The following is a 24620-nucleotide window of genomic DNA, read 5'->3' as shown; positions in this document are numbered from 1 at the left end:
AGCTTCTCAAGCTTTTCATACTCTCGCATTACGGCCTCTCTCTTTTTTGGTCTGCATATGCGTCTCGCTTCCCTAATTAACTCTCGGTATCTATCCCATTTCGCACGTAGTGTGGTCGTGCTTTGCTGCACCGAGGCGGGCGCGTATCTTCGCGGCGGTGGCGATGTTAGGTCCTCGTACACACATTAAGGACTTTGGAGACATGTCGTCCATCTATCACAACATGATCGATCTGATTTCGAACCTTTCGACCGGGAGACAGCCAAGTAGCTTGATGGATTTTCTCGTGCCGGAATATAGTACTACAGACAACCATAAAACCTGCAAAGTTAATGAGCCTCAACCCATTTGGAAAGGTTTCGCCATGAAGGCTGAATTCTCTAACTGTTCTACCAAAGATGCCTTCTTTATCACCTGTGGCGTTTAAAACGCTAAACACAATTTTTACATCGTGCAGGGGTCAATTTTCATAAGCGTACTACAGCCGCTCATAAAATGCTTATTTGGTCATATAGTCCTTCTATTAAATGGGACGTGGGCGTAAATCAGTGTTATAATAAAAAATTTTAATGATGCGGATTGTGGCTAGACGCTCATCCAAATGAGTGAATGCCAGGACTCGGCGACTGGGTCTTTCTCCCACCACGAATTCCACACCAAATTGGTCCCCTTTATAAGGCCGCTGTAGTAAATGCCACTAGAACCTTCTTCTCCGTCCTTGTCCTTTGCATWGCATTTCGTGAACGGCGGTGATGTCAACCTTTACTTTTACGAGGACATCAACCAGCTGCGCATGGACACCTTCCCAAACCTTCGCGAACCCTTAAACCGAATATGTTGGAGTAGCTCCGCTGAAACTTTCACTCTTTTATCCGTGACTCCAGGCGTCACAGGGTTGCTAGTCCTACGATTATAACTGCGTACCCATAAACATGACTATACCTCATTACTCCATTTATTATTATAATAATTTTCGTTCTAACTCACAACCGATTTCTTCACCTCTAACTCTGATTTGAGAAAAGTAAAAATTATTCCCATACGTATTTTYAGTATAACGCTGATGCTCAAAAAAGTCTAGGAACAACGCCAAAATAGAGAGGATGATATATTTGGCCTGTTCAAAAATTGGTCTATGGCCACAAACTACCCGATCAATTTAAATATAATATATATATAAACTAAAGGAATAATTAAACATCGGCCAGTCTATTACCAAAATATATATAACGTAAATTTGAATTTAAAACTTTCACTTCCAAAGCAAGTTCTTCTAGACCAACATTACATATGTTAAAACCTTATCTTTGGCATATTATGATTTGACAAGGAAATGAAACATATCTAAATTTTGTCCCAGTCAAAATACGCCACCTTTTTGGCTCCACCAAAAGATAATCCAAATTTCTTAATCTGAATAATGGCTGCCTTAAATGAAAATATAACAAATGCTCTATTAACTAAAGATTATTTACTGTTAGCAATAGGGAGAGAAAAGTATATGCCTACATATGGTAAATATATGTTGGTAATATTTCTGTTATTTTTAATAAAAAAAAAAGTTGCTTTCAATACCATCATAAACGCACGTACGGTAGACGTGACGTACGAATGCAACAAAACAATAGATGATCACTTTAGACAAATATATTTGTATTAACTATCTGGCAACATAGGTATATCGATTACTGTGTGATTAATATTTGTTGTCAGCTGTTTGGTGTCTGCAGAAGTGGATATCATTTTATCAGCATTAGTGACTCAGTGAATTGATTAAAACTTCCTATTCCACGTAAAATAAATAAAATAACATCCATTCCAACATGCACGGAAGACTGAAAGTTCGTACAACTGAAGAGGAACGCGAGCGTAAGAAAAAAGAGCAAACGCTTAAGGTGAAAGCTTATAGAGCCGCAATGGCAAAAATACAGGAAAAACGTCGGTTACAACAACTGGATGACGAAATGCTGGTGCTTACTTCGCAAATACTACTTAGAAATCCAGATGTTTCAACATTATGGAACATTAGAAGGGAATGTGTTGAACAAAAATCATTTAATATCGACGATGTGGATCAGAGGCAAGCAATATACGATACCGAATTAAATTTTAGCGAACAGTGCTTATTAGTAAATCCCAAATCGTACAATGGCTGGCATCATCGGTGCTGGACATTAGAACACAGTCCTACTGCTAATTGGGAGCGGGAAGTCATGCTGTGCAGTAAATATTTAAAAATGGATGAACGAAATTTTCACACTTGGGATTATCGCCGCTATGTGGTTGAAAAGGCACGCATATCTAAACAAAACGAACTGGATTTTTGCACAGAAAAAATAAAAGCTAATTTCTCGAATTATTCATCCTGGCATCATCGCAGCTTATTGTTACCTCAATTGTATCCCTATGAAGGYGATGCGCAACCAAAGCGAGCGATGAATGAGGAAAAATTGAAAGAAGAACTGGAAATGGTACTTACGGCCGCATTTACAGATCCAAATGATAGCAGTGCATGGTTTTATCAAAGATGGTTATTAGGTTACTCTCGTCAAGAATTAGATGTATGTGCTTTCCGCTGCGATAATAATCGTGCGGTCCTATCATTCACTAATCCAATTATTTTAACCGACGAAGATGTTGTAATAACTGATTCYGAGGGAAATATTAAGAAAAAAATTACAAATTGGAAGTCTATTAACGGTGCTAAATCAGATACTACATGGGTTTGTTCCCTTAACGGTGATAAGGTTTTAGAGGATATTAGCGATCAATATCTTTTGGAGTTGCACRTTACCGACATCAATGTGAAACAAATTACTTTAGAGACATACAACCAGAGTCTATACTTTTTCAAACCACCAAACCAGTCTTTTACATTTACGGAAAATGTTTTAAACGAATTACAAACGCAACTAGAGTCGTGCGAAAGCTTGTTAGAATACGAACCAGATAGTAAGTGGACATTGCTGACATCTGCTTTATTGATGCGAGCTATAGACTCTCAAAAATATCATGATAAATCTTTGAAATATTTGGAAAAACTTGAAAAAGTTGATATACTTCGCGAGAACTACTACAGAGACATGGCATCTAAATGGATATTGGAAAAATATCTATTGGACTGGGCAAGTTCGGAGGATTTTCCAGGAGAATTCGACTTGCGTAATGAAGAACATTTAAACGCCATTTTCTATCCTCAGTATTTATGTATCGCAGACAAAGTTTTGGTACCAGAAAAGTTAAACCATTACAGTGATAAAAAGCAATTGCAAGGTTTTGTTGCATTTAATATTCAATAATATTGTGTACAACCAGGCATTTATCGATGTCTAAGTAAACTAATATCTTCATTTTATAAAGCAGGACTTTAAATATAAGTAAACAAATTTAAACCATACAGTATCTACTTAATTACTCATTTTGAATAAGCATGTTTGTATTGTCACCCTTCCTGTCATCCCAAATAACCAAATTTTCGTGCAATACTTTCATAGAAGGACTACATCATGTAATAACAAATCTAAATTAAGACCACTTTTAAAAATACGTTTCGTATGCATAATCCACAGTTTGTACGTACATATATATGTATAAATTACTTAAATTGTATTGTCATAGAATCAAAATTACTGGAAATATGTGAGACATTTGTTAATTTTATCAAATTGCGATACTCATTATAGCAATGTACATCAGGATTCTGTAAATGTAATTAACGTAATTAGATTTTACTGTAGAAAAAGCATTGATGTTTTACCGGATACCTTTTCTTTGGAACACCAGTTCAATATGAGTTGATTTCTCCGAACACCTAAGTGGTCCCTTATAAAAGCTTTTTCAATGACAATATGTGGGATATCACACTCCTCAAAGCTTATTACATCTAACTTCTGACTATTCGATATAATGGTTAAAATATCCAAATTTATTGCTGCATGACAGTAGAAAAAATAAAGCTCTCTAAGATCATTATACTTGCAAGGCACACTAATCACGTTATTCAAAATGGTGGTATTTATAAATTTCAAAACACTGACACGTTTCAAAAAGTCGTACTTTTCTGTATTGAAATATGTACTAAGGAAGTCATCAGAAACGTTGGCGATCTCTATAGAACTCACATCTCTGCTCACAATAAATTGAATGTTTCCAAACAGTTTATCAAGCTCTGTTGATTCTATAAGTTTACCTGTTATTATTAACACTTTAAGATCACTAAATATAATTGGATTATGAACATCGGATAAATTAACTCCAGAAATAAGTCCCAGCTCAATTCGATTGAGAGTTAAGAGTACAATTTTACTGAATTTTAAAAACTCTTCACGATTTAAAGGAGAAACTTTTTTAAAAATATCTAATTTTAATGATTTCAAATTAAGTGATAAGAGTATATGTCCTAAATCACTTTTAGTTAAGTTTCTACAGCATGTCAGTGTCAAATGTTCCACATTTGCGAATAATTCTATTGCTTTACTGCTGCAAATTCCATGAGGGGAGAAGTGTTGCAAATTTGGAAACACGTAGCTTAGCGTAGAGATATCTGCTTCATCCATGGGGCGTGATAATGTAATACGTATTTTAGTGACGTTTGGGAATCGGTAGGAACTCAAAAGCTCAAAATGCCGTTCAGGTAGAAACAACATACGCAGTTCTCGAACGGTTGTATAAATAGAATCTAGAATAAATTTAAAGTCATCTAAACCGATGATATCGTACGAAAATGAAATTTCCCATTTCGTTAAATTCGACGGTAATAGAAGGTATTGCACAAGGTTTTTATATGATTGTGACACTTTGGACAGATTTAATATATCTTTAAACGCAAGTAAACCGCAAATCAAAAGCCAACAATCATTATTCAACATCAATGGACTTATAATATTTTCAGATGATTCTTCAAATTGTGAAGTTATTTTATACATTCTTTCTTTAGCAATTTTATTATCCAATACAATTTCCAACAGTGAAGGAATTTTAAACTTGTTCCTGATTCATATGTAAACAAAAACATATGATTTTAACATGCTATCGATTAAAATGATGTTGGCGTTGCCACTAAAAAAAATAATTACAGTGTTAATTAATAAATTCTTACTTAACACAGATTTGATTTCACCGGTCGTTTGGGTTGAGAGTAATTGTCCTGTTCAACAATTTCATCATGAGGAATTGCGCTCATACCATGACGAATACGTTGCCGTTCATAAAAAACGGTTTTCGTTGCCGAAAACCGTTGAACCAACATCATGTTATGTACAGTGAGACGAATGTGAAGAAAAAATCATTAATTGTGTTATCGGTTTTTTATTTCTTCTGCTTTTGTTCGTAACTGCATTATAAGCAATAGCATTAATAAAAATAAACGGTTCCCCAGGGATTTCCGCTTCGAGTTTTCGATATAGTTACTAAATGAATTGAATTCCAGTAAAACTAAAGTAGAAAGTTCAACATTTTTTTGTATTACAGTTTTCAAATCTGTGTCAGTATGGATGCGTTGAAAAAATTTGCACTTTAAAGCGTTTATTTAAAAAAAAAAAGTATTTAAAAAAATGGAAACTGAGTAAAAAATATTTTATTTATTTACTTTGCACAAATAAATAGGAAGGTGAAAAATTTGTTGATCCTCTGAAGAAGAATGCCGAAGCTGGTCCAGGCAAGCTACAATATGGAAGCAATCAGCCTAATACGCAATCCATCGTTTACTGTTTTTTTTGCGGGAAAGATACGCAAAGGCTATCATATAATTCGTACAATTCCGAACGTAAGTTTGACATTCCTAGAGTGGCAGTCAGAGGATCCGTATTTTGTTCGTAAATTCAATTTGAAAATAAACGATTTCAGTTTTATTCATCAAAATTTAAACTTTTTCTTCACCCAGCTTATTTTAAAATGTCAAAATCAAAATTGTCAATTGAAACAAAAGTTTCGAAATTTCGAATTCACATGGATTCAGTGGTAGGAAATTTTTCTACGATGGATTGCGTTATAGGTGTGATTAAAAATAGAACTAATGGACCGTGGGAAGTGTTTCGGCTATAAAAAGCCGATACGATCTACTACTATTCTTAGGAATATAATTTTTGAATAATATAAAATGTTTGAAACTTTTCACTCTTCTTCAGTCATTTGTGTTTTATCCACTGCGCACGAACCTTGTGGTAGTGATATTTAATAAGAGGTTTTGTAAAAATCATAGATATCGTTGATCCCATAGTTAAAATCATTTAAATTGCTTTTTTGAAAACTACCGTCAGCTAGGAACTGCTGAGCTTGTGTTAATGTTCCTTCATCTCATTTAGGCCGTTTTCTCAATGTCAGATTAGCAGCCATCTGTAAATTCGAAACAATGTTTCTGTTTCTTTTTAATTTTGATTTGCTAAAACCAAGAAATAAAAAAACGTGTAGGATTTTTGTGTTGTCTTCAAGAGGTTTAGAGGTCAAACCACCACCATTTACTAAGATGACAAAAAAAAAGCTGTAGGTGATGGGAAATTTTTTTGAACTCAAATCCGAAATCTTTACACCTCAAAAATTCCACAATTTTTCCTACAGTTGTGTTGAGTAGTGTTATCTATCAAATCTTCATTTTTAGGTTAGCAACAACAATGAAACTTTGACAGAAAATTAGATTAGATTTAAAGATGAGGAATGCACCGCGACCTTAGGTCTATTGTGCCCTYTCCTAACTCACAAAGACTCATTTAGCCCCAGCGCACCGATGAAGTCCAGTAGCCTACCGGGTGCTAGTGAGGCGATGCGATCCCTATCCGGAAACATTGATTCGGGTCCTACCATCTTGGTGGAGGCTGCAGRGTGGGCGAGCTCGTCCGCCAGTTCATTGCCGGCTATCCCTTTGTGGCCAGGCACTCAGGTTAGGTGTACCTGGTTTCGTTCCGCAAGGCTATTCAGCCTTTCCCTGCACTCCTGCACTAATAGCGATTTGATTTCGTAGGAAGAGATCGCTTTCAGTGTTGCTTGACTATCACTGAACATGGCTATTCGCTATTGCGATGGAGATTTATTTCTGTACACCGACTTATGGCAAACACTTCTGCCTGGAAGATGCTCGGGAACACTCCCATGTGTATAGAGAGCTTTGTGCGTGRGCCCACGATCCCTGCACCGATTCCCTCCGACATCTTCGAGCCATCGGTGTACCACCTCAACGTGCTGTCCCTCAACAACAGTTCGAGATGGGAGTCATTCCCCTCATCCTTGCTGCCGAGGTTTTCGGCAGAAAATAGTTGAACTTCATAATAACGAGTTAGATTGTATGAAGTTGAATTGTAAGTAACCGGAACGGACACGAATTTTTATTCGGTCGAGTACTGTACTTTTCTGGCACTACAATAACAACAATATTTGCAATATCAGCGCAATTTAAATCATTTTTCAGAATATGTAGGTTAGTAAGAACACATTTTAGTCGTTAGTTATGCTTTTTAAAACTAAGCTAGAACACTTTATTCTAAGATATATTTTCTTAACAATGTGCATAATGTTAATTAGTTTTTCGAGATACTTCAGTTGGTATTTTCCTACTATAGTTCAAAAAGGATAAAGACACATTTACTACATACTACTGTTATTTCAATATTATTTTCGACATATTAATTAAAGCTAATTAATTTCATATTCAGCGAGTTCAAAAACTWTCTCTCCTTATATCTTCAAGTCGGATTGTTAAATATAACCATTTACGTTTCCCTTGCTTTCTTAGATATTTTGCTTCTGTTTGTGTAACTGTTAACGATTTGCGGTGCAGCATTACAAATAAGTATGTAAATATATCAATACATATCATATGCCAGTTCAGAGTTTTGAGATTCTGGTTGTATTAAAATGTCCAACTTTTGTTAATTTTAGCTTTTTCTTTTAATAAATTCTTTCGTCGTCTTAAAGCATTCGGGGGTTAGGCTTTGCCTGAATTCCTTCATAAACATTTACCCTTCTACATATACTCAAACGTTTAGTGTTTAGGAACGGAAGCATAGGTAAACGTACTTACACCAACTAGTYATATATTGTACATACATAAATATCATATATTTTTACTTAATTTTAAGGTTATGTAAAGTTTTAGTAAAATGTTCAAAATATTAATTTTTTCTATATTTTAAGATTAAAGCATTTCACGGTCTTCTTGTTGTACCGATTGAAGTTTTTAATTTATTTCCTAGTAGTTGTATATGAAATATGACTAATGAAATAAGGTAGTGAATTCAGAAAGTAGTTTATGTACTTGTTGCGGTGATATGCAATGACAACAAATTAYTAATTTAATGTACCAGAACGTAATTTTCAGCTGCAATCAAATTAAATGAATGCCTCTTAGTGGCATTAATTCTCAATAGAATCAATACCTTGTCGCGTATATTTTTCTTGTCTTGAGTCTGTGTCCAAGGCAAAAGGGGTTGTGCAGCGATTTCAAATATCTAAAGAAGTCAAAAATGGTAAATATGTAGAGATGCAGTTATATATGGCATTCTAAAATAAAGTAATTAGTAAAACGTCCAAAATTCAGAAGACTTTTTAGTCATTGGTGGAGAGTCAAAGTTTTTACAAAGAACGGTTATAAGTTTTCTTGTGAAATATTATATATTTTGATTTAYTTTAATGTTATTAACATAGAGTGTTCATGTTTGAACTTTTCAAGCTTACGTGTAACTACCGGAATACTTATTACAAAATGTATACATAAATGGTTTGGACATTTTAATTTCAATAAACGAAATCTTCAATTAGAGTTGCATTGCAGTTGACTTCAAAATTCCTTATACCAACTTCTTAGTACAGAGAACGAGTTTGGAATGCATGTTAATTAATTTTATCTATATATTGTAAATTCATATGTGTTTCTAGTGACTTATTCGAATATAACAATTTAGCATTACRCACATCACTAAAATATGTATATATAAATATATTACTTTTGTTGTTAGAAGTTTGTTTTTACAATCAATAAATTTCATAATAAGTTCCCTCTTTCATGATTTCTTCATTAAAGCCATAGTTCATCGAAAAGAAACCCGTTTCGTGTTCCTTCTTTGTATTTGTTAAAGATTTGTTTACAGTTACACTAATTTTCGCATTTCTGGGTTTTCAGCTTGCGAAAATATACACTTTCAATAACGGATATAAAATATATATTGAGTTATAAGTATTTGTATTTTAACTGACATTTACGCAAGCTGTCGTACGGTGTATAATATGACAATAATTTCTTTAATAAATTTAGTTATAAAAATAGTACGTTTGTTGTCGCTTGAGTTCACTGCTTCAGTTTCGAAACGAATCAACATACATATGTTCGTGGTAAGGGATATTGCCTATTTTCAATAAAAGTTTGTAGGTAAATATTTCGAGTGTCAAATTCATTTGCATTTCATACTTTATCGATCTTAAGCTAATAACTACGCATACGAAAAATTATTGAACTTTTTCTTAGTATCGACTACTCAATTAAAATACTTTACATTTCACTTAATGCACAATAATAATCTAATGATTTTTTATTATATACGTATGCACGCACTACTAAATGTTTGTTGTGTACAAGGTTAAAGAACTAAAACTAAATAAACATATCGTTTCTTTCTTCATTCAAAAGCAATTCCAATTTCACATTCGTCTGCTTCTTCGGTTAAATATTTACTTTGCGTTTGTTTTTATTTATTACATAATATTATAAATTATTGCCTTGCTTAGCAAATTCGTTTTTATTTATTTTTTATTGTTATTATTGGTTTTCTTTTACTTAAGCATATTCTAGTTTTGTGTACATTTGTTGGTGTATGGTGGTGTTAGAGGCTTGTAAGTCAGTGTACAGCGTCGATGTCTCGTTGTGCTCGTGAGATTTTCAGTTTGTCTTTRGGCGTGTTGTCCTCTCCCGATTCTAAGGCAAACATTTTCATTTTCTCTTTAAACGACAATTTCTCTGGGACAGCTTCGGTACTGCGTTGCTGCTGTTGCTGTTGTTTTTCGGCAAGTCGTCGTTGGCGGGGATCCCTTTAGAATTAGGAGACGGTTTAGATATTTTTTTATTCGATATATAATTAGAGTTTAGCACTTACCTGTATACTTCTTGTGCTCCAATAACACCTGGAGTGGATTGCACTGTTGTATTCCAGAGAACAGAATCCGATGAAGTTGGCATTGTTTCTAAGACCGTGTTGTCGAACATACGCGCGCGATGCTACAATGAAAATATTTTTTTTTTTTGCGAATTAGAACCAATTTTGGTTTAGGAGGAGTCATTGATTCCAAATCACTTACGTTCCTATCCTCTAGTATGGCATCCAGGTCTAGAGGCATTTGGTTGTCGACATTTGTAGCATACATGTCGGAAGAYGATCCTGTGCCGCTTGCTCCATATAACTGTGAACCGCCCGTGTAGTTGTTTTCCTCGTCATGGAATGAGACGCGCTTATTATCCCGCAACAACATGTTGCTACTGCTGCTGCTGCTCAGGTAGCCTGACGGCGACAGTTCCGGTGTGGAAATTTGAGTCATATTGTTGCTGTTCATCGCCGTGCTGTTCGCAGCCACTGCTGATGTGGGCGAATTCAAGCTGTTGTTGTTGTTATTATTATTATTGATTATAGCATTGTTATTCATCATATTMGCCTTCTTCACTAAGCTCTGATTCTGATTGAGCAAATCAGCGGAATTGCTTGTGGCGGTCTTTAGTAGTCCGATGGAAGAKTTGCGTAATTTTTGTTGTGACATTATGAGATACGAGCTGTTCCGTTCTGGTGGTGGAGGCGGTGGAACTGCTGAATTGTCTAYACTGGCATTGTGTGGTGGAGAGGTGCCAGCGCCCGAGGTGGATGCGAGGCCGCCAGTAGAACCTAGGCTATTTATTGACAATTGCGAAAGATCCTTGGCCAAACTTGAAATGGGGTGCTCAGTTTGTAAATGTCTATCGTCTGCGAAACTCGTTGATTTTTGCGATTTGGATGGCGATGATGGTGCCGTACCGTTGCCGCTATCATAACGGTTGTTCTTCAAAATACTTTTAGGTTGCACCACGGTTGTCGCATTGACTCCAACCGGTGGGGGTGGATTGTTCGGCAAAGGTGGTGGCTGTAGTTGTTGTTGAGCCGATGCTACATCTGATCCACCAGCTGCTGAATTGCGCGCTGATGATAACGGCGATGCGTCTAAAGATCCGGAAGTGCTATTAGAACCTCCTACAACATTGTCGGAGAGGGTTGAATTTTTTATTTCTGTTTGTCTGAAATTCGTCAGCGGATTTTGTAAAGAGCTTGTTTGTAGGCGATAAGCTTCTTGTAAATTTTCTTTTTCATACGAGGTTTCACTCTCATCCTCATGCTCTTCCACCTCCTGCGCGCGTCTTTCAAAATCACGTTCCAGAATTAATGTCTTTAACTGTTCTTCTTGTTGCGGTGTCCTTTGTGGCAAGGACGACAGTTCGGCTATTTGTTGCTCTCTCCATTGACGTATATGCTCCCGTCGAATTTCAACTTCCTTTTCGCGCTCYTCACGTTCCCACGGATTGGTACCCATGAAGTTTTTCTGGTTTTGTGCCGCTACTGTGGATGACACTGGCACATAACCACCTTTGGGGGGATCTATGGWGCTGGCAACATAATTCATGCCCGGTGTTATTTGCTGTGTGGGTTTGAAAAGTGGATGTGTCGCTGTTGGCGGCAGTGGAGGTTTATCCTCAAGGCTTTGCTGGTACGTCGGATGGTGCTGCTGATGACCTTGTTGTTGTTGTTGTTGTTGCAGTTGGTGCTGCATATATTGCTGTTGTTGCAAGCGACTTGGGTGTGGTTTCGGTGCAGTGGGAGGAAGTTGTTGCGCCTGCTGTTGTTGCTTCATCGGGGACGCCTGTTGCATGCTACCCGGCTTCGGCGGCAACGATACAAAGTTTTGCTGTTGCATTGGGTTGGGCGAATGTTGCGCACCTTCACCGCCAGCCTGCGACATTAACTCGTGACGTGGATTGCGACGAAGTGTTTGACCAGSTGGTGAGTGCTGCTGCTGCTGTTGTTGTTGTTGTTGATGCGGCTGTTGCATAAAAGTATCAGCCCCGCCACCATTTTGATACGCAATACCCGTGTCCACTCCGCTCATATTTACATTCTGCATGCTCTGACTGGCTGACATGTGTTGTTGCTGGTATAAACCACTAATGTTCGGCATTGACGGCGCCATCATTTGTTGCATACGCAGGCTATGCTGATTTTGCAAATCCCGATTGAAGTTTTGTGTGCTTCTCGATCGGTTTCCCATCGTCAATGAGGAGTGTGGCGGCATTTGTGACAAATGTTGTTGTTGTTGTTGTTGTTGTTGCTGCTGCTGGTACTGCTGAAGGGTGGCTGCTGTCATGTTGCCACTGTTCAAATTGCTGCTGCTTGCACTCATATTGTGTGGGTGGTGCATAAATTGCTGTTGTTGTTGTGCTGCCAAGCTCTGTTGCAGTTGATTGTTGTTTGTCGATGGCACTGTGTTGGCATTGTGATAATATGCGGACGCTGGGCGGGTCGGTGGCATGTTAGATCCTGTTGGAGAAGTTATTGATGAGTGATGCAATTGCTGTTGTTGTTGCGATGTAAATGCTGGGTGGTGCATTGACGTGGTTCCATTTGCTGGTGACAATATTGGATTTGGTCCGTTGTTGGAAGAGTTTCCATTGTGAGTGCTCATTGCGGAATGAAGCGATATTGACGGTCTGAATGAGGTAGAAATTTGAAGCAAAACTAAATATTACTAAAGTGTAAAGACTATATGTAAATACAAGTCTGTAAAAACGAATGCTATCAAATATAGAAATACACATCAACATCTATTCTATTACGAATTACTCTTCTGACTAACCCATAATTAGTTCCTCAAGTAAAAAAATTGTGTTCCGTTTTTAAAAAATTTTTTTTTTTTAAGAAAGAATAAATATAGCACTCTGAATGGCTTTTGGAAAAACGTTAATTACCTTAGTCAAATCTCTTCAAGAACGGAGAAAGGGTAGAAATGCACTACTTCGATTTACGTAGTTTCTACGACCGCTTGAAAACATTCCCAAAATATATTTGAGGATGTTGTTAAGGAATTAAATTTGTGTACGTTTTAATTATGAAGATATGGCAGTMGTAGCAACGGACTGACATCTAAACAGTTCAATAAATTTAGGTAAGTGACCATTAGGAAAAACTCCATTTGACTAAATGGAAATGAAAGTGACCAAAAAGTAAAGTTCTTGGCTCCAAGTTGGTCTTATTATACCCGGARCAGAGTATATTAAGTATGTGTATAATATAAAATTATGTATAAATGATCAGCATGAAGAGCTGAGTGTGTCTAGCCATGTCCGTCTGTCTATATATATAGGTGAACTGGTTCCTTAGTTTTTGAGATTTCGGATTGAAATTTTGCGCATGTCCTTTTCAACTCAAGAAGCTGCTCATTTGTCGGAACCACTATTAGATATAGATGCCATACAAATTCCTATCAAAATCAATTCCTCGCATGTATTTTTATTTGTGAAGGGTATTATAGATTAGATGTAACAGATGTTAACTTTTTTTGTTAATATTTAAAAAAACATTKTGTGAAATTTTCTGAAAAATAAATATTTTCAATATAGATATGTTCTCAATCAACTGAATCACAAGTCAATAAAGACTGTGGTTCGAGTACCACAGCTTGCACTTTCAAAGCTGGAAGAAAATTAATGACCGATTCACATACGACTATCCTTGCTTTGATTGACAATCCATACTTTGTGAGAATCCACACTTTGTTTTTCGTGGTGTTGTTTGCCAAAGCGTTAAAAAAATGAAAGTTGCCCAAAACTCTGCTTTGCATTATTAGAAGATATTATGGGCTGTTCTCGATTCACGGTACGTTAAAGAGAAGCAAATCGAACAAACTATACCAGTTATTCAAAGAGGCGCCCTGCACTTCCCATGCTCTTTCCGTGCCAACAAACGTTTTTSTAACCCCTTAATTTCGAACAGTATGCACGTCTTACGCTTTCAACAAGCTACTGAAAGTCTAAAGTCCTTAAACTSTATAATTCGAAATATTTGTATTTTAATTTTCTTTGTAATGTGTCACATGAGACTATCACAATATTAAAACAAGTGTGAAGTATGCAAAACAAATCTTGAATCGTGTTCTTTAGTGAGTCAAATAAACCCACTTGGCTTAAGTGCTGCCGTTGGTGGTCAATGTGCATATGCACCTCCAAATTAAACCACCAACTAGGTGTATAAAATATTGTGAGAGCACGTAATGCAATGAAGTGTTTCTTCATTAATCAAGACATGACTTTGAAACTCTCTGTTATTGGGTCCGTTGCATTTCGAGCAGCTTTGTGTATATACAAATTATGTAGTACGTGAATGTAAAAGTATGTACATATGTATGTGCAACACATCAAGAAAATATTAGTTTTGTATACAAGGTGAACAAGAATATATACATATATATAGATATATTTATCGAATCAAATCGTTCTTTTTCGAACTCAGCTCGATCAGTGATGCTTTAAATCAAGCAGACCTCAAGTTGTAATTGTTGTATTCAGATATTTTTCGGATTTAAAATCGTACTGAGTTTAGTTGAGTTGAATTGGGAAGTCTCACCTTTCGGCTAAAATCGGTTGACTTTGATTTTGTGCACGGTAAACGCTTAAGTTCTGATAGAAGCCYTGCTCGTTGTTGTTTAGGCTGTTGATGCCGCCAGTGAAGTTGCTGTTGGGATTGGTGATGAGGCTGTGGGTGCTGCGTGATTTCGAAGCATTCATGGCTAAACGATAGAGAACACTTATTAAATGCTTGCGTATTTTAGAAATCTGCAACTATGACTAATAATGTATATTTATAATCAAATGAAAATTTTGTAAAATAATTAACTTTTTTTTATATTTTATATTAAAAAAGGTAATTGTGTTAATTTTGACTTACAAATAGTACCACTTCCGGTGTGATGGTGTAGTGCTGGTACTGATTTACTATTTGATAAATGATTGTTGGGTATGAGAGGGCCAACATTTTTGGAATCGGCTACGCCCATTCTTGAAAGGTCACGTTCAGACATGCGGCGGTTACCTGTGATTGCATGAGGCGTACGATTGAGCCGACGACGACAGCGAGGTTATATATACATTCCGCACAAACAATTTCATAATGGTTTAATTAGGGGCAAACGCCACAGCAGCGCGCGTGCATCGGAACCAATTAAGTAAGCAACCATTTATAATTTTCGATTTTGGTGGTGCATGGAGTGGTGTGTTATGCGGATGTTGTTATGGGCGAATATTAGATATGAAAAGGAAACAAGTGGATTATCAAAATTTTTAGTTTTGCAATTAGTTGTACAAAAGCATGAGAGGTGCATTTACAGTTATATGTATGTGACATAAAAAAGTCGTGCAAATGTGGCATTTCTAAGTAAATAAATACAAGAAAAAATTTACACAAATAAAAAGACACAAAACAGGAAATAAATTGCGGTTTAAATCATGTATATTTATAATAAATATGTACATATGTAATAGTATTCAAAGGTGTTTGATCAAATTGGCTTCTTTTATTTGAGCCAGTCCTTAATGTACGTCCGTCCAAACATTTTGACTCAAAATACGAACGAAATAAAGATTTAATTATAATAAAAGTAATAGTTAAGTCCTACAAATGAATTAATCAAAGAATCATCAAGAAACCTCTACAGGGTGTAGGGATATTTGTATCTATACCAATGGGATGCCAATCCGAGTGTTGCCAATATAAATGTCGTTTTATTCGATAATAAAACTTTAATATGGCTTTAACTAATATTATAAATAAAAATATTTTTGGGTTCGTTCTTCAAGTCGGCATCCAATTGGTACGTACGAAAGCAAGAACTACGTTTCTAACAGGTCAATGTCGTCACCACCTTTAGTCGCCTAGTGGTCAGCTTTCAACGGCTGCAACATCAACTTCGTCTTCCGATAACTCCTTATTTGATAGTGTCGTTGAATGTGGACAATGTATATATTCAGTTGTCGCAGTTGTTGATGTAGTGGCAGCGGTGCTTTTACCTGCTTTCAAGTCCAGCGTTAAAGAGAGCTTCGTTCCATCGGAATTCCGATGCTCTTTTTGATTACGCTTCACCGTACGCACAGTGTTACCCTTCGCAGTGGACATAAYRCTGTGCTKTCGCTTCAACTGGCTTTGCGTGGTTTTGGGGCAACTGTCGTAGCATTTGAAAGAAGGTGTCGTTGGGCCTATTGATGATTTGGCATTTTCTGGGGTGGTTTCGTTAGGGTCTGAGATATTTGAAACGATTTCTCTCTTACAATTGGCACAACAAGGACAATCACAGGTAAAAGTGGTGCTAATGGATAGCTCTGATTCTGGTGTTAGTAATGTTGGTGCAGAAATTACATTTGTAGGTGCATTAGATTCTGAATTGTTTTGAGTATTAATATTAATATTTTCGGTAATTCGTTGTTTGGTTTCGTTTTCAAAACTATTTCGAAAAGAACTATCTTGTAAATTTATTTGGTAATCTTTGCCACTACTGCCATGCAAACTCCATTCCTTTAGCTGCTGTAAAATGTCAAATTGTTCTTGTTTGCTAAGGTTCTTCTTCGTTTTGCAGGGCGATGTAGCAGCTTTGGGTGGATATAAATATGATGCTGATTTTGAAAAAGCGTTGGACAAGCCAGAACAGGCTTCTCTGGGGTGTCCAGTGGCATCAAATGTTTGATTACGTTCAAAAAATGCAGTCATCTCACGCACTTTCCCCTCTCCAAACGGTTTACTGAACTGGTGTAGGTGATCCACCTCATTCTTTTGTGAACTCAACTGTCGACCTTGAGAAACGGTAAGTGTGGTGGTGTGAATATGGCATGTTGTGGCTGCATCCATATCGGTGTTGTCTGGACMATTTGGGAAATGTATGTTTGCATGGCTATGTGAACGCACTGGACAGTAGTTATGGACAGTTTCAGAGGAACTTTCAATTTCACATACACTAGGAACTTTTATAGTAACAACTGTGTTGGTTTTGGCTGCTGTCGTTGGATTACCGCCCGCTCTTAGATGGAATGGTATATCAGAAGTGCGGGAAACGGAAACGGGCTTTGAATTTGAAACAGAAGTGTTTGTGATATTTACAAGATTGGTGGGATTGTGCAATGGGGCAGACCTTTTGCTTATGTTGGTGCGCTGTTGATTACCGCTGAGTCCGCCACCCGAGGTAGCACGAATTGCATTTAATTCTCGCTTAGGTCGTATGGTGGTCGTTATTAATGTTGGCGTTGTTGTTGCASTACATATATTTAAATCATTAATGGGTTTAGTTATCAGTGGCATTTTTTCAATGGACTCATTTGAAGAGCGATTGCTGTTGGAACCGCTGCCGGAGTTAGTGCTGGCTGCTATGCTACCGGAGGTCGAACGATGCGAGTTCAGTTCTCGTCTTATTTTTTGTATTAACGGTATACGCTCTCGCTCGTTTTTGTCTAACGACTCAGAGGAAGCACGATTACTCTCAATACCTGCACGCGCGAATTTACTTATGGCGTCGTGCGTGTGGAATTTGCGGTTGATACCCGTTCCGCGATCCAGCGAAATGCTGTCACGTCTCCGTGCTTTCGTCTCTTCCAAATCGAAACTTACTGTCTTGCGGTAACCAGGAGCATTGCGTCGTACATTAGTTATGATACCAGGCGGTGGTTTTGGTACCCGTTCTAGGCGTTGAAGTAGCTGCGATTGTTGAACTTCTTTTCGAACTGGCACATAAGTGGCCACATCTTCAGTGGGTGAACCATCATCAATAAATGGAATGTCATCTGAATCGGCTACTGAAGCTATGCCGTCTTCATTGAGCGGTTGATGAGCCTCAGTATAGGATAAGTTTGCGAATGAATCGTTGGAGGATCGTTTCTGGGYGTTTTCTGGATCTGGATCGGGATCCGTGTACTCCTCTATATATATTGACGGCGGCGGTGTGCTGGTGTTCACTGTACTGTTGGTGCGTTGGCGCACTGGACTGTTATGAAAATAATTATTGTTATTTTGGACGTTGTTCAAATTGTTCTCATTAGAGAGATAAAGGCTGCTGACCGATCGTGCGATCGGGCGYGTGTCGCGATAACGTGGATCGATGTGTAGTTGATGACCYCTAGCACAAAGTTCCTCCTGYAGCGAGGATGCGCTCAAGCGGCGCATGGGTGGGGATGATGAACGCACGTAAACTAAAGATTCACGTCGACTGCGATTTAGACTGTCGTCGGAAGCCGAAGCGAAGTAGCGATTATTGTACATTGAGTGGCGGCGCTGGTCATGGTACACCGCTGTAGATGCCGAAGCTGTCGGCTCTGATTAGTTTTATAGTTGTTATGTTGTGTTATTATTAATTTTGTTGAAATGTTGCGAAAATTGTTTTATTTTTTGGTAATTGGCAGCATGTAAGGGAGTAGTTTAGTAAAAAAGCCATTAGCATTCATTGTTATTGAGTAACGTTATAGCGGATTACGCATTTACTGGCGTGTGTTTAAAACTAAGTTCATAGCAAATAACTAACTCATTTCATTAATATTACGGATATTATAAGCCACGCAACTACATTTATACCTCTACTTATGACTAGGATATGAGCATGAAGTACATCTCCWGGACTTACCGCGCGCTATGACCGGGCTTGGTTGTTGTAGTAAAGTGGCTAAACCGTGATAAATGGCGCCTTGTTTTGCTACCTCCAAAGTGACTATAGGGCCAGTGCGAACCAGGTAATCAGCCGCTCTGGAAAATGCGATGATTAGAAACGAGTTTAAACTTTGAAATAAAATCCTTACTTTTCTTGAGTTATGCCTATCAGGCTCTGGCCGTCAACGCGTAAGAGCTGATCTCCTGCTTGCAAACGACCGTCAGCATCAGCCGCGCCGCCAGGCACAACACTCTTGATATATATGCCTAAACGCTCCTGGCCTGCGCCTTTTGCTGCTACTATTGACAAGCCCATGCCGTTAGCGTTCTTGTGCAGCTTTATTACCTGTACCTCAGGTTGCGGCAATTTATTGGACATGGCGCTTGAAGAACGGGCCTAAAACGTGGTTGCACAAAAAATTATAATAGTTGCATAAATAAGTTAATAGAAAAATTACATTGAATTGGTGCATGTAGACAGTCCATAAACCAATTGAAGTTGGTTGCGCAGCCAGGCGACACATGCCTTGTTGCTGTAATGGATTCAAAAAATCCACCAAACCGGACGGAATGCCACGTACAACATCACAACTAAAGCCATCATCGGGTAACAGCAAAGCTAAATGCAATTCTGGCGATTCTTCCAAGCGCACCTCTCGACCGTCCGAACGCGTAAGCTCGTCCGCCACCGATTCGGCCATTCTTATTGCAGTGTCCACCAAATTTCGTGGTATCTTTTCTTGCTGTAGCAATGCGGACATTTGCAAAGAGTTCAAACGGAAGCAGGAACAAGCCAATTGTTGTATCTCTTCGACGGACGATTTGGGTGCTTGGAGAAACTGTGCACATTGGTTGATCTTTGCCAGGTGACAGTCGGCCGCCAGTTCCAATCCTTGACGTTCAGCCCATAGCTCCAAAAGTTGGAGGCGTTCTGACATAACCTTCCCCCATTCCGCTGTGCACATGTGGGAATTGGCCACAATCTGAAAGCACATAAGCCATACCGTGATTAATTATTTTACGGAAATTCGTTGTTGAAACAATTAAATATGCTTTTAATTTATAATAAATAAAAATGGGGTCAACAAACTTTCATTGCTCACCGTATTAAAGCAAATCACGTTGATGTAATGGAAAAGCTGGCTGAAAAGTTGAATTGTTAGTGCAGCATTAACTCGGCAACGGCGCAGCAAAGCCATTGCGGATCCCAGTACAGTGAGTACTAGTCCCGCAGCCGAGTCGTGATCGATGGTTTCCGAGAGAAACTGATTCAAGGTCTGCGACAATTCTAAGCGGAAACAATTCACCAAATTTCGAAACGCAGTTTGCACGCTCTCGGCTAGTACTTCTTGAGCTTGAACGCTAAACGCACTAATATGACGATCCGATTTCAGGAAGTGTAAGAACTCCGAACTATTGGCCATCCAAAAAGCCAGAATGCGTGGGTCCGAATATTGTTCCTGTACAACGGTGTAAATCAAATTGGCCACATGATGCAGAAATATTGTCAATTTGTGGGCTCKTTCTGTGGGCTGCAGTTCGGGACGATAGTGGGTCGATGCACGATATCTAAAGCAATAACAAGTCATTAATTACACGTTTATTTCTAGACTTATATATAAGTTGAGAAAATCTAGCACTTTTTGCTTCTTTGATTCCAACAAGATATTTCAACTTCGCCATTATTAACGAGAAAATGTTTCTCGCACTCTCTTATAGGTTTCTATACTATTACTTACTGTTATTTAACATACTTGAAAATTTTCTGGAAATTTTCTTTTTTTCTCTAAATCCCTATAAGGATCTCGTGAACTCAAACGAAGTAGTTAATTTAWGCGAGTATTGAATTGAAAGCACATAGATGCGAATACATATGAATTACTACACATTTACTGGGCACAAACGCTACACATAGAAGCCCATTTAATATTAGTGCCCTCACAAGTCAATTCATGCAGAAAATTGTATTGAAAATAACACTCTTAAAAAGTAAGTACTGTTTTACCTGGCACATAAATACAGAGAGTACACTGGCGCCAGCTTGAAATGCGGCGCATTCACATCCAATTCGCCTATGATGTGTCTAAGGAATAATTCCTGATGTGTTTCAGGAAATTCCAAGACAGCGGGTAGAATCGCCTCCTGGCCTTGATTCTCCGAACTACCGATCATTTTCGGGGATCTGTGAAGATAATATATAAACACAAATCTTAAACTTTATGTTGTATAACGTATTAGCATTCTATTTAAACTAAATGACAGTGTATTAAAATTACGATTTGGCAATGAATGTGGTTTTAGCACTTTGGTKTAAAAGAAAATTTCAAAACAAAACGGAACTGAAATTATGAAGAGCAACACAAACATATATRTTAACGGTAAATTTAGCTGTTACTGATTGAAAAAAAAAAGAATGTATGTGCTCATTTTTATGCCTCTTGAAAATTCGAGTTCTGTCGATTTCAGCTTTTTTGCTTGAATAAACTCCGTATTTTGCTGGCTATTCCGAAATTTGAAAAAGAGAATTGAAAAGCTTTTATCTTAATTTTGTTAAAATAGCTAGTAATCAAATTACCTTTCCTGGCTATTGGAGCCGCCCGACTTTAAGCTTGAAATGGATTTGGTTTCATTTTCCAAATTACCCTCAATACTTTGACCGTCGAAGGCCGCGCTGCTAGCGTGACTGAGAGGATCAGCTGAGCGCATTTTGTTTTCTTCTTGATCCCGCATACCCAACGATTGTTCTGTGACGCTCATACCTCCACCTCCGCTGCCATTTCCGCTATTGTTGCTGGTGCCCCCACTTTCGTTCTTGTTCGCCTAATGATTCGGTAGAAATTTTCATTTCATATTTCGCATTTTGAATTTCATTCTTGCATACTTACTGAGTTTAATGCGCCTTCCTCATCGTTCCAGGAGCCGGGCGATGTTGGTGAACGACTGCGAATCGTAATTGTTGTACATTTGTTGTTGCCGTTGTTTGGCGTACGTTCGAACGATTTTATACCAGCGAGTTTTATATGTATATGTGTGTGTTAATTTAAGTGAWTGAGTGAAGTGGGAGTTGATATTAAAAAGAATGTGCGAGGTCGTAGAGGTTTAGTGGGGAAAACAACAATAAAAAATACAAAAATATGTTTCAAAGGTATCACAAATAAGTTAAAAACATATAAAATAAATCAGATAAAACAACATATGAAAGAAGAACAAATTAAAGCGRCCATTCGTAGGCTTACAAAGTTCATTAAATGCTCAAGGAATGCAGACAACATTAAACATCAATAATGAATTCACAAAATACTTTTTACAAAGAAAGGTAGAAAGAGTAAAATTTCACATTGGACGCACTAACCTTTCGTAAAGACAGGCTGAGTCCAGCTGTGATTGTGACAAAGCGAGGTTGTAGCGTCCATCGGTTGGTGAGTCCAAAAACCTGTATGAGGCCACACGTCCAAACATCACGACAGAGCCGTTCTAAAAGAAAAATATGAACAATAACAATAACCAGTTTCAATTAAATACTTTCTTAGGGTGCATTTTATCGAAAATAATAGGTTAAATGCTAAGCGGAGAAATTAATTACATTCAAATATGAGAAAGGCTGCATGGCGCACAGCTTCCGATATTCACCAATTCACATTTCAGACTAAATGAGGGGCGTTCAAGCTCACATCATCGCGAACGCCAGTCGCTTGTGTTGTTGCATCAACAATACGACAGGTCAACAAAAGTAAAGCGAAGCACAAACGGAATCGAATAAGCATAATTTAAATGCGACTGTTGATGCTGGTCCACAAAMTTATAAAAGCCCGCAACCGCGCATACATAAACACACATGGTGATGCAAGTCACACAGACATTTGTACACATTAATGAAACTAGCTAATAAACGCCCCTTTTATATTAACTTTATTTTACGAATCAGTAGATTGGTCCCCACAATCAAACTTTTAATTTGTGTGAAACAGTTCGCTATTTATGCACACACRCTCACACATATGTATGCACAAATGTAAGCAATCGTTAATGTTTCCTTTTATAACATGCGACTAAGTCTCATGTCATGTTTGTTTGTGTTTTTAAAGCTTCACAGCATCGAAAATTTACTCTCCAACACAAATTAAGCAAAAATACAATGGARTTAGCACAATTTACACGTCACCTTTTTAACTAAAATCAAGACAAAGGCGTACCTACATATATATGCAAGTACGTATGTGATTACGTGCGGATAAGGGGTATGAATCTTTCATATTTGGCAGCATGGCATGCGTTAAATTTCAATGAAAAACTTAAAAAAAACAAAAGCAAGACTAAAATGCCAACCCTGGATGCACGACGGTGAGGGTCACGGATGTCGCGAAAAATAATTTTATTTTAAATTCAGAAGTATTTACGAAATAACACTAGTACTAATAATTTCTTGGATGGAAAATTTTTCTATAGAAAAGCCCTCCGCTGCACATGAAAGTTTTCTGTATCCACTACTGGTGTACATTGTACATACGATCATGCATATACGATTAAATGACCAAATGAAAGCCTAAATTCAACAGAAAACGATTTGCCTGCACAATTAAAAAATGATAAATTTGGTAACTAACACTCGGTGAATGGTTTTTGTCAAATTGTTATTTCGTTTATTGACAATTGGGATACATATGCATTTGCAACGAGAGGCTCTCCGCAACGTAAAAAATTAAAGTTCTTCCAATTACTGTTAATAATATAATAGGTTAATAGGCTATACCAGTATGCCACTTTCAAAAGAATTTTTTTTTGCTTTTTCGATAGTTTATATTTATAATTTTTTATCGTTGCAGTTACTCATTCGGCCGAAATCATGTCAGCAGTTGGAGCACTTTTTTGGCACCTCCGAAAACAGCACATGACATCGTTATTTTTCAATATTTTTGTAAAAAAAAGATCTTTAAATATAGCTGAAAATATGCCTTATTACGTCCAAAAAAGTACGAAACATTCAATTGAGTACTTTCTTTTGAGAAAATTCACGAAAATCGCCTAATTTTTCATGCGTTACTGATGTAGCCCCTTAAATTAGTTGGGGGGAAAAAACAAATATACTTCAATTAAACAATCGAAATGTTTCTCAGTAGAGTGGATTGGGTTTTTGCAGTTGCCATAAGGAAAGCCTGGCAGAAGACGAAATCCAAAAGCCAACCCATATGCAGAATATAATAAATTAAAAACAGCGAAGAGGAGGAGTTTATTCTTGAAAAAAATCTCCTTAATTGAACTATATTTATTTAAATTTAGTTTACTAAAATATATTATTTTGTGAAATAGCAACATTAAAGTAACGAATGAAAAAATCAGATACGAATGACTTTCGATAAAATTGAAACCATTTTCAAGAGACAATACTGTAAAATATTGTCATTGAAATTAAGCTTCAGGATTTACAGAAAGTTAGGCCCAAATTGGTGTACGGAAGAACCACTTCTGTTTTATTTCAGCTCAGTCCCTCAGCTTTTAGGATATCGTTTTCAAATTTTGCAAATGGCATTTTCTCTTCAAGAAGCTGCTGTCGGAACTTCCGATATCGGACTACTATAACATATAGCTGTCAAAGAAACTGAAGATCGGAATCACGTTCTTGTATTGAAAACTTTCACATTTATCGATATATCTTCACGAAATTTGGYAYRRGTTATYKTYTATRGMAAYAATGTARTMTCSGMAGWAATTGTTCAGATCGGCTGACTAGCATATAGCTGTCATACAAACCRAACRATCGGAATCAAGGGCTTGTTTGTAAAACTTTCGCATTTGACGTGGTATCTTCACGAAATTTGACATGGATTACTGCTTAAGGTAATAATACAATCTCCGAAAAAATTGTTCAGATCGGATTTCTATAGCTTATAGCTTCCACACAAACTGAACACATAGTTACTAAAAGAAATGAACATGTGAAGGGTATATTAGCTT

At 37.3% G+C, this 24620-nt stretch overlaps 3 protein-coding genes across 10 annotated transcripts in view; 1 reads left to right on the top strand and 2 right to left on the bottom strand.

Annotated features, from left to right (window-relative positions):
• The first annotated feature begins 1721 nt into the window (after nucleotides 1-1721).
• LOC108966117 (geranylgeranyl transferase type-2 subunit alpha) lies at nucleotides 1722-3392 on the top strand. Its single transcript, XM_018928864.1, has one exon. It carries the CDS (start codon nucleotides 1824-1826, stop codon nucleotides 3297-3299), a length of 1476 nt encoding a protein of 491 aa, XP_018784409.1. The 5' UTR covers nucleotides 1722-1823; the 3' UTR covers nucleotides 3300-3392.
• On the bottom strand, nucleotides 3267-4947 carry LOC108966130. 2 transcript variants are annotated; one of them, XM_018928894.1, is made up of 3 exons: nucleotides 3765-4947; nucleotides 3581-3700; nucleotides 3267-3520 (listed from the first exon to the last, which is right to left on the bottom strand). In XM_018928894.1, exons 1-2 carry the CDS (start codon nucleotides 4923-4925, stop codon nucleotides 3596-3598), a joined length of 1266 nt encoding a protein of 421 aa, XP_018784439.1. In that variant the 5' UTR covers nucleotides 4926-4947; the 3' UTR covers nucleotides 3267-3520; nucleotides 3581-3595. The 2 variants fall into 2 exon arrangements, with proteins under 2 accessions (XP_018784439.1, XP_018784438.1); XM_018928893.1 differs by having other exon boundaries at nucleotides 3267-3700.
• Nucleotides 4948-8578: 3631 nt separating this feature from the next.
• Nucleotides 8579-24620, bottom strand: part of LOC108966124 (afadin) — a 56127-nt gene continuing 40085 nt past the window's right edge. For 4 of the 7 annotated variants that reach the window (XM_018928873.1, XM_018928875.1, XM_018928874.1 and 1 more), the window contains 13 exons: nucleotides 22021-22142; nucleotides 21554-21608; nucleotides 21244-21488; nucleotides 20674-20850; nucleotides 19772-20237; nucleotides 19127-19651; nucleotides 18818-19065; nucleotides 18646-18764; nucleotides 14937-15080; nucleotides 14616-14778; nucleotides 10279-12703; nucleotides 10077-10198; nucleotides 8579-10011 (listed from right to left, as the gene is read on the bottom strand). In XM_018928873.1, the coding sequence (XP_018784418.1) occupies nucleotides 9822-10011; nucleotides 10077-10198; nucleotides 10279-12703; nucleotides 14616-14778; nucleotides 14937-15080; nucleotides 18646-18764; nucleotides 18818-19065; nucleotides 19127-19651; nucleotides 19772-20237; nucleotides 20674-20850; nucleotides 21244-21488; nucleotides 21554-21608; nucleotides 22021-22142 (5001 nt within the window). In that variant the 3' untranslated portion in view covers nucleotides 8579-9821. Of the gene's footprint in view, nucleotides 10012-10076; nucleotides 10199-10278; nucleotides 12704-14615; nucleotides 14779-14936; nucleotides 15081-15909; nucleotides 18341-18645; nucleotides 18765-18817; nucleotides 19066-19126; nucleotides 19652-19771; nucleotides 20238-20673; nucleotides 20851-21243; nucleotides 21489-21553; nucleotides 21609-22020; nucleotides 22143-24620 lie in introns of those variants that run through there. The other 3 variants (XM_018928876.1, XM_018928877.1, XM_018928878.1) reach the window with 3 other exon arrangements.

Source organism: Bactrocera latifrons, unplaced genomic scaffold (assembly GCF_001853355.1).
Source record: "Bactrocera latifrons isolate USDA-ARS-PBARC rearing strain unplaced genomic scaffold, ASM185335v1 scaffold_156, whole genome shotgun sequence".
In the NCBI taxonomy this organism is placed as follows: Eukaryota; Metazoa; Arthropoda; class Insecta; order Diptera; family Tephritidae; genus Bactrocera; species Bactrocera latifrons.
The sequence above is the reverse complement of the archived record's forward strand: the minus strand, read 5'-3'. Positions and strand labels throughout refer to the sequence as shown.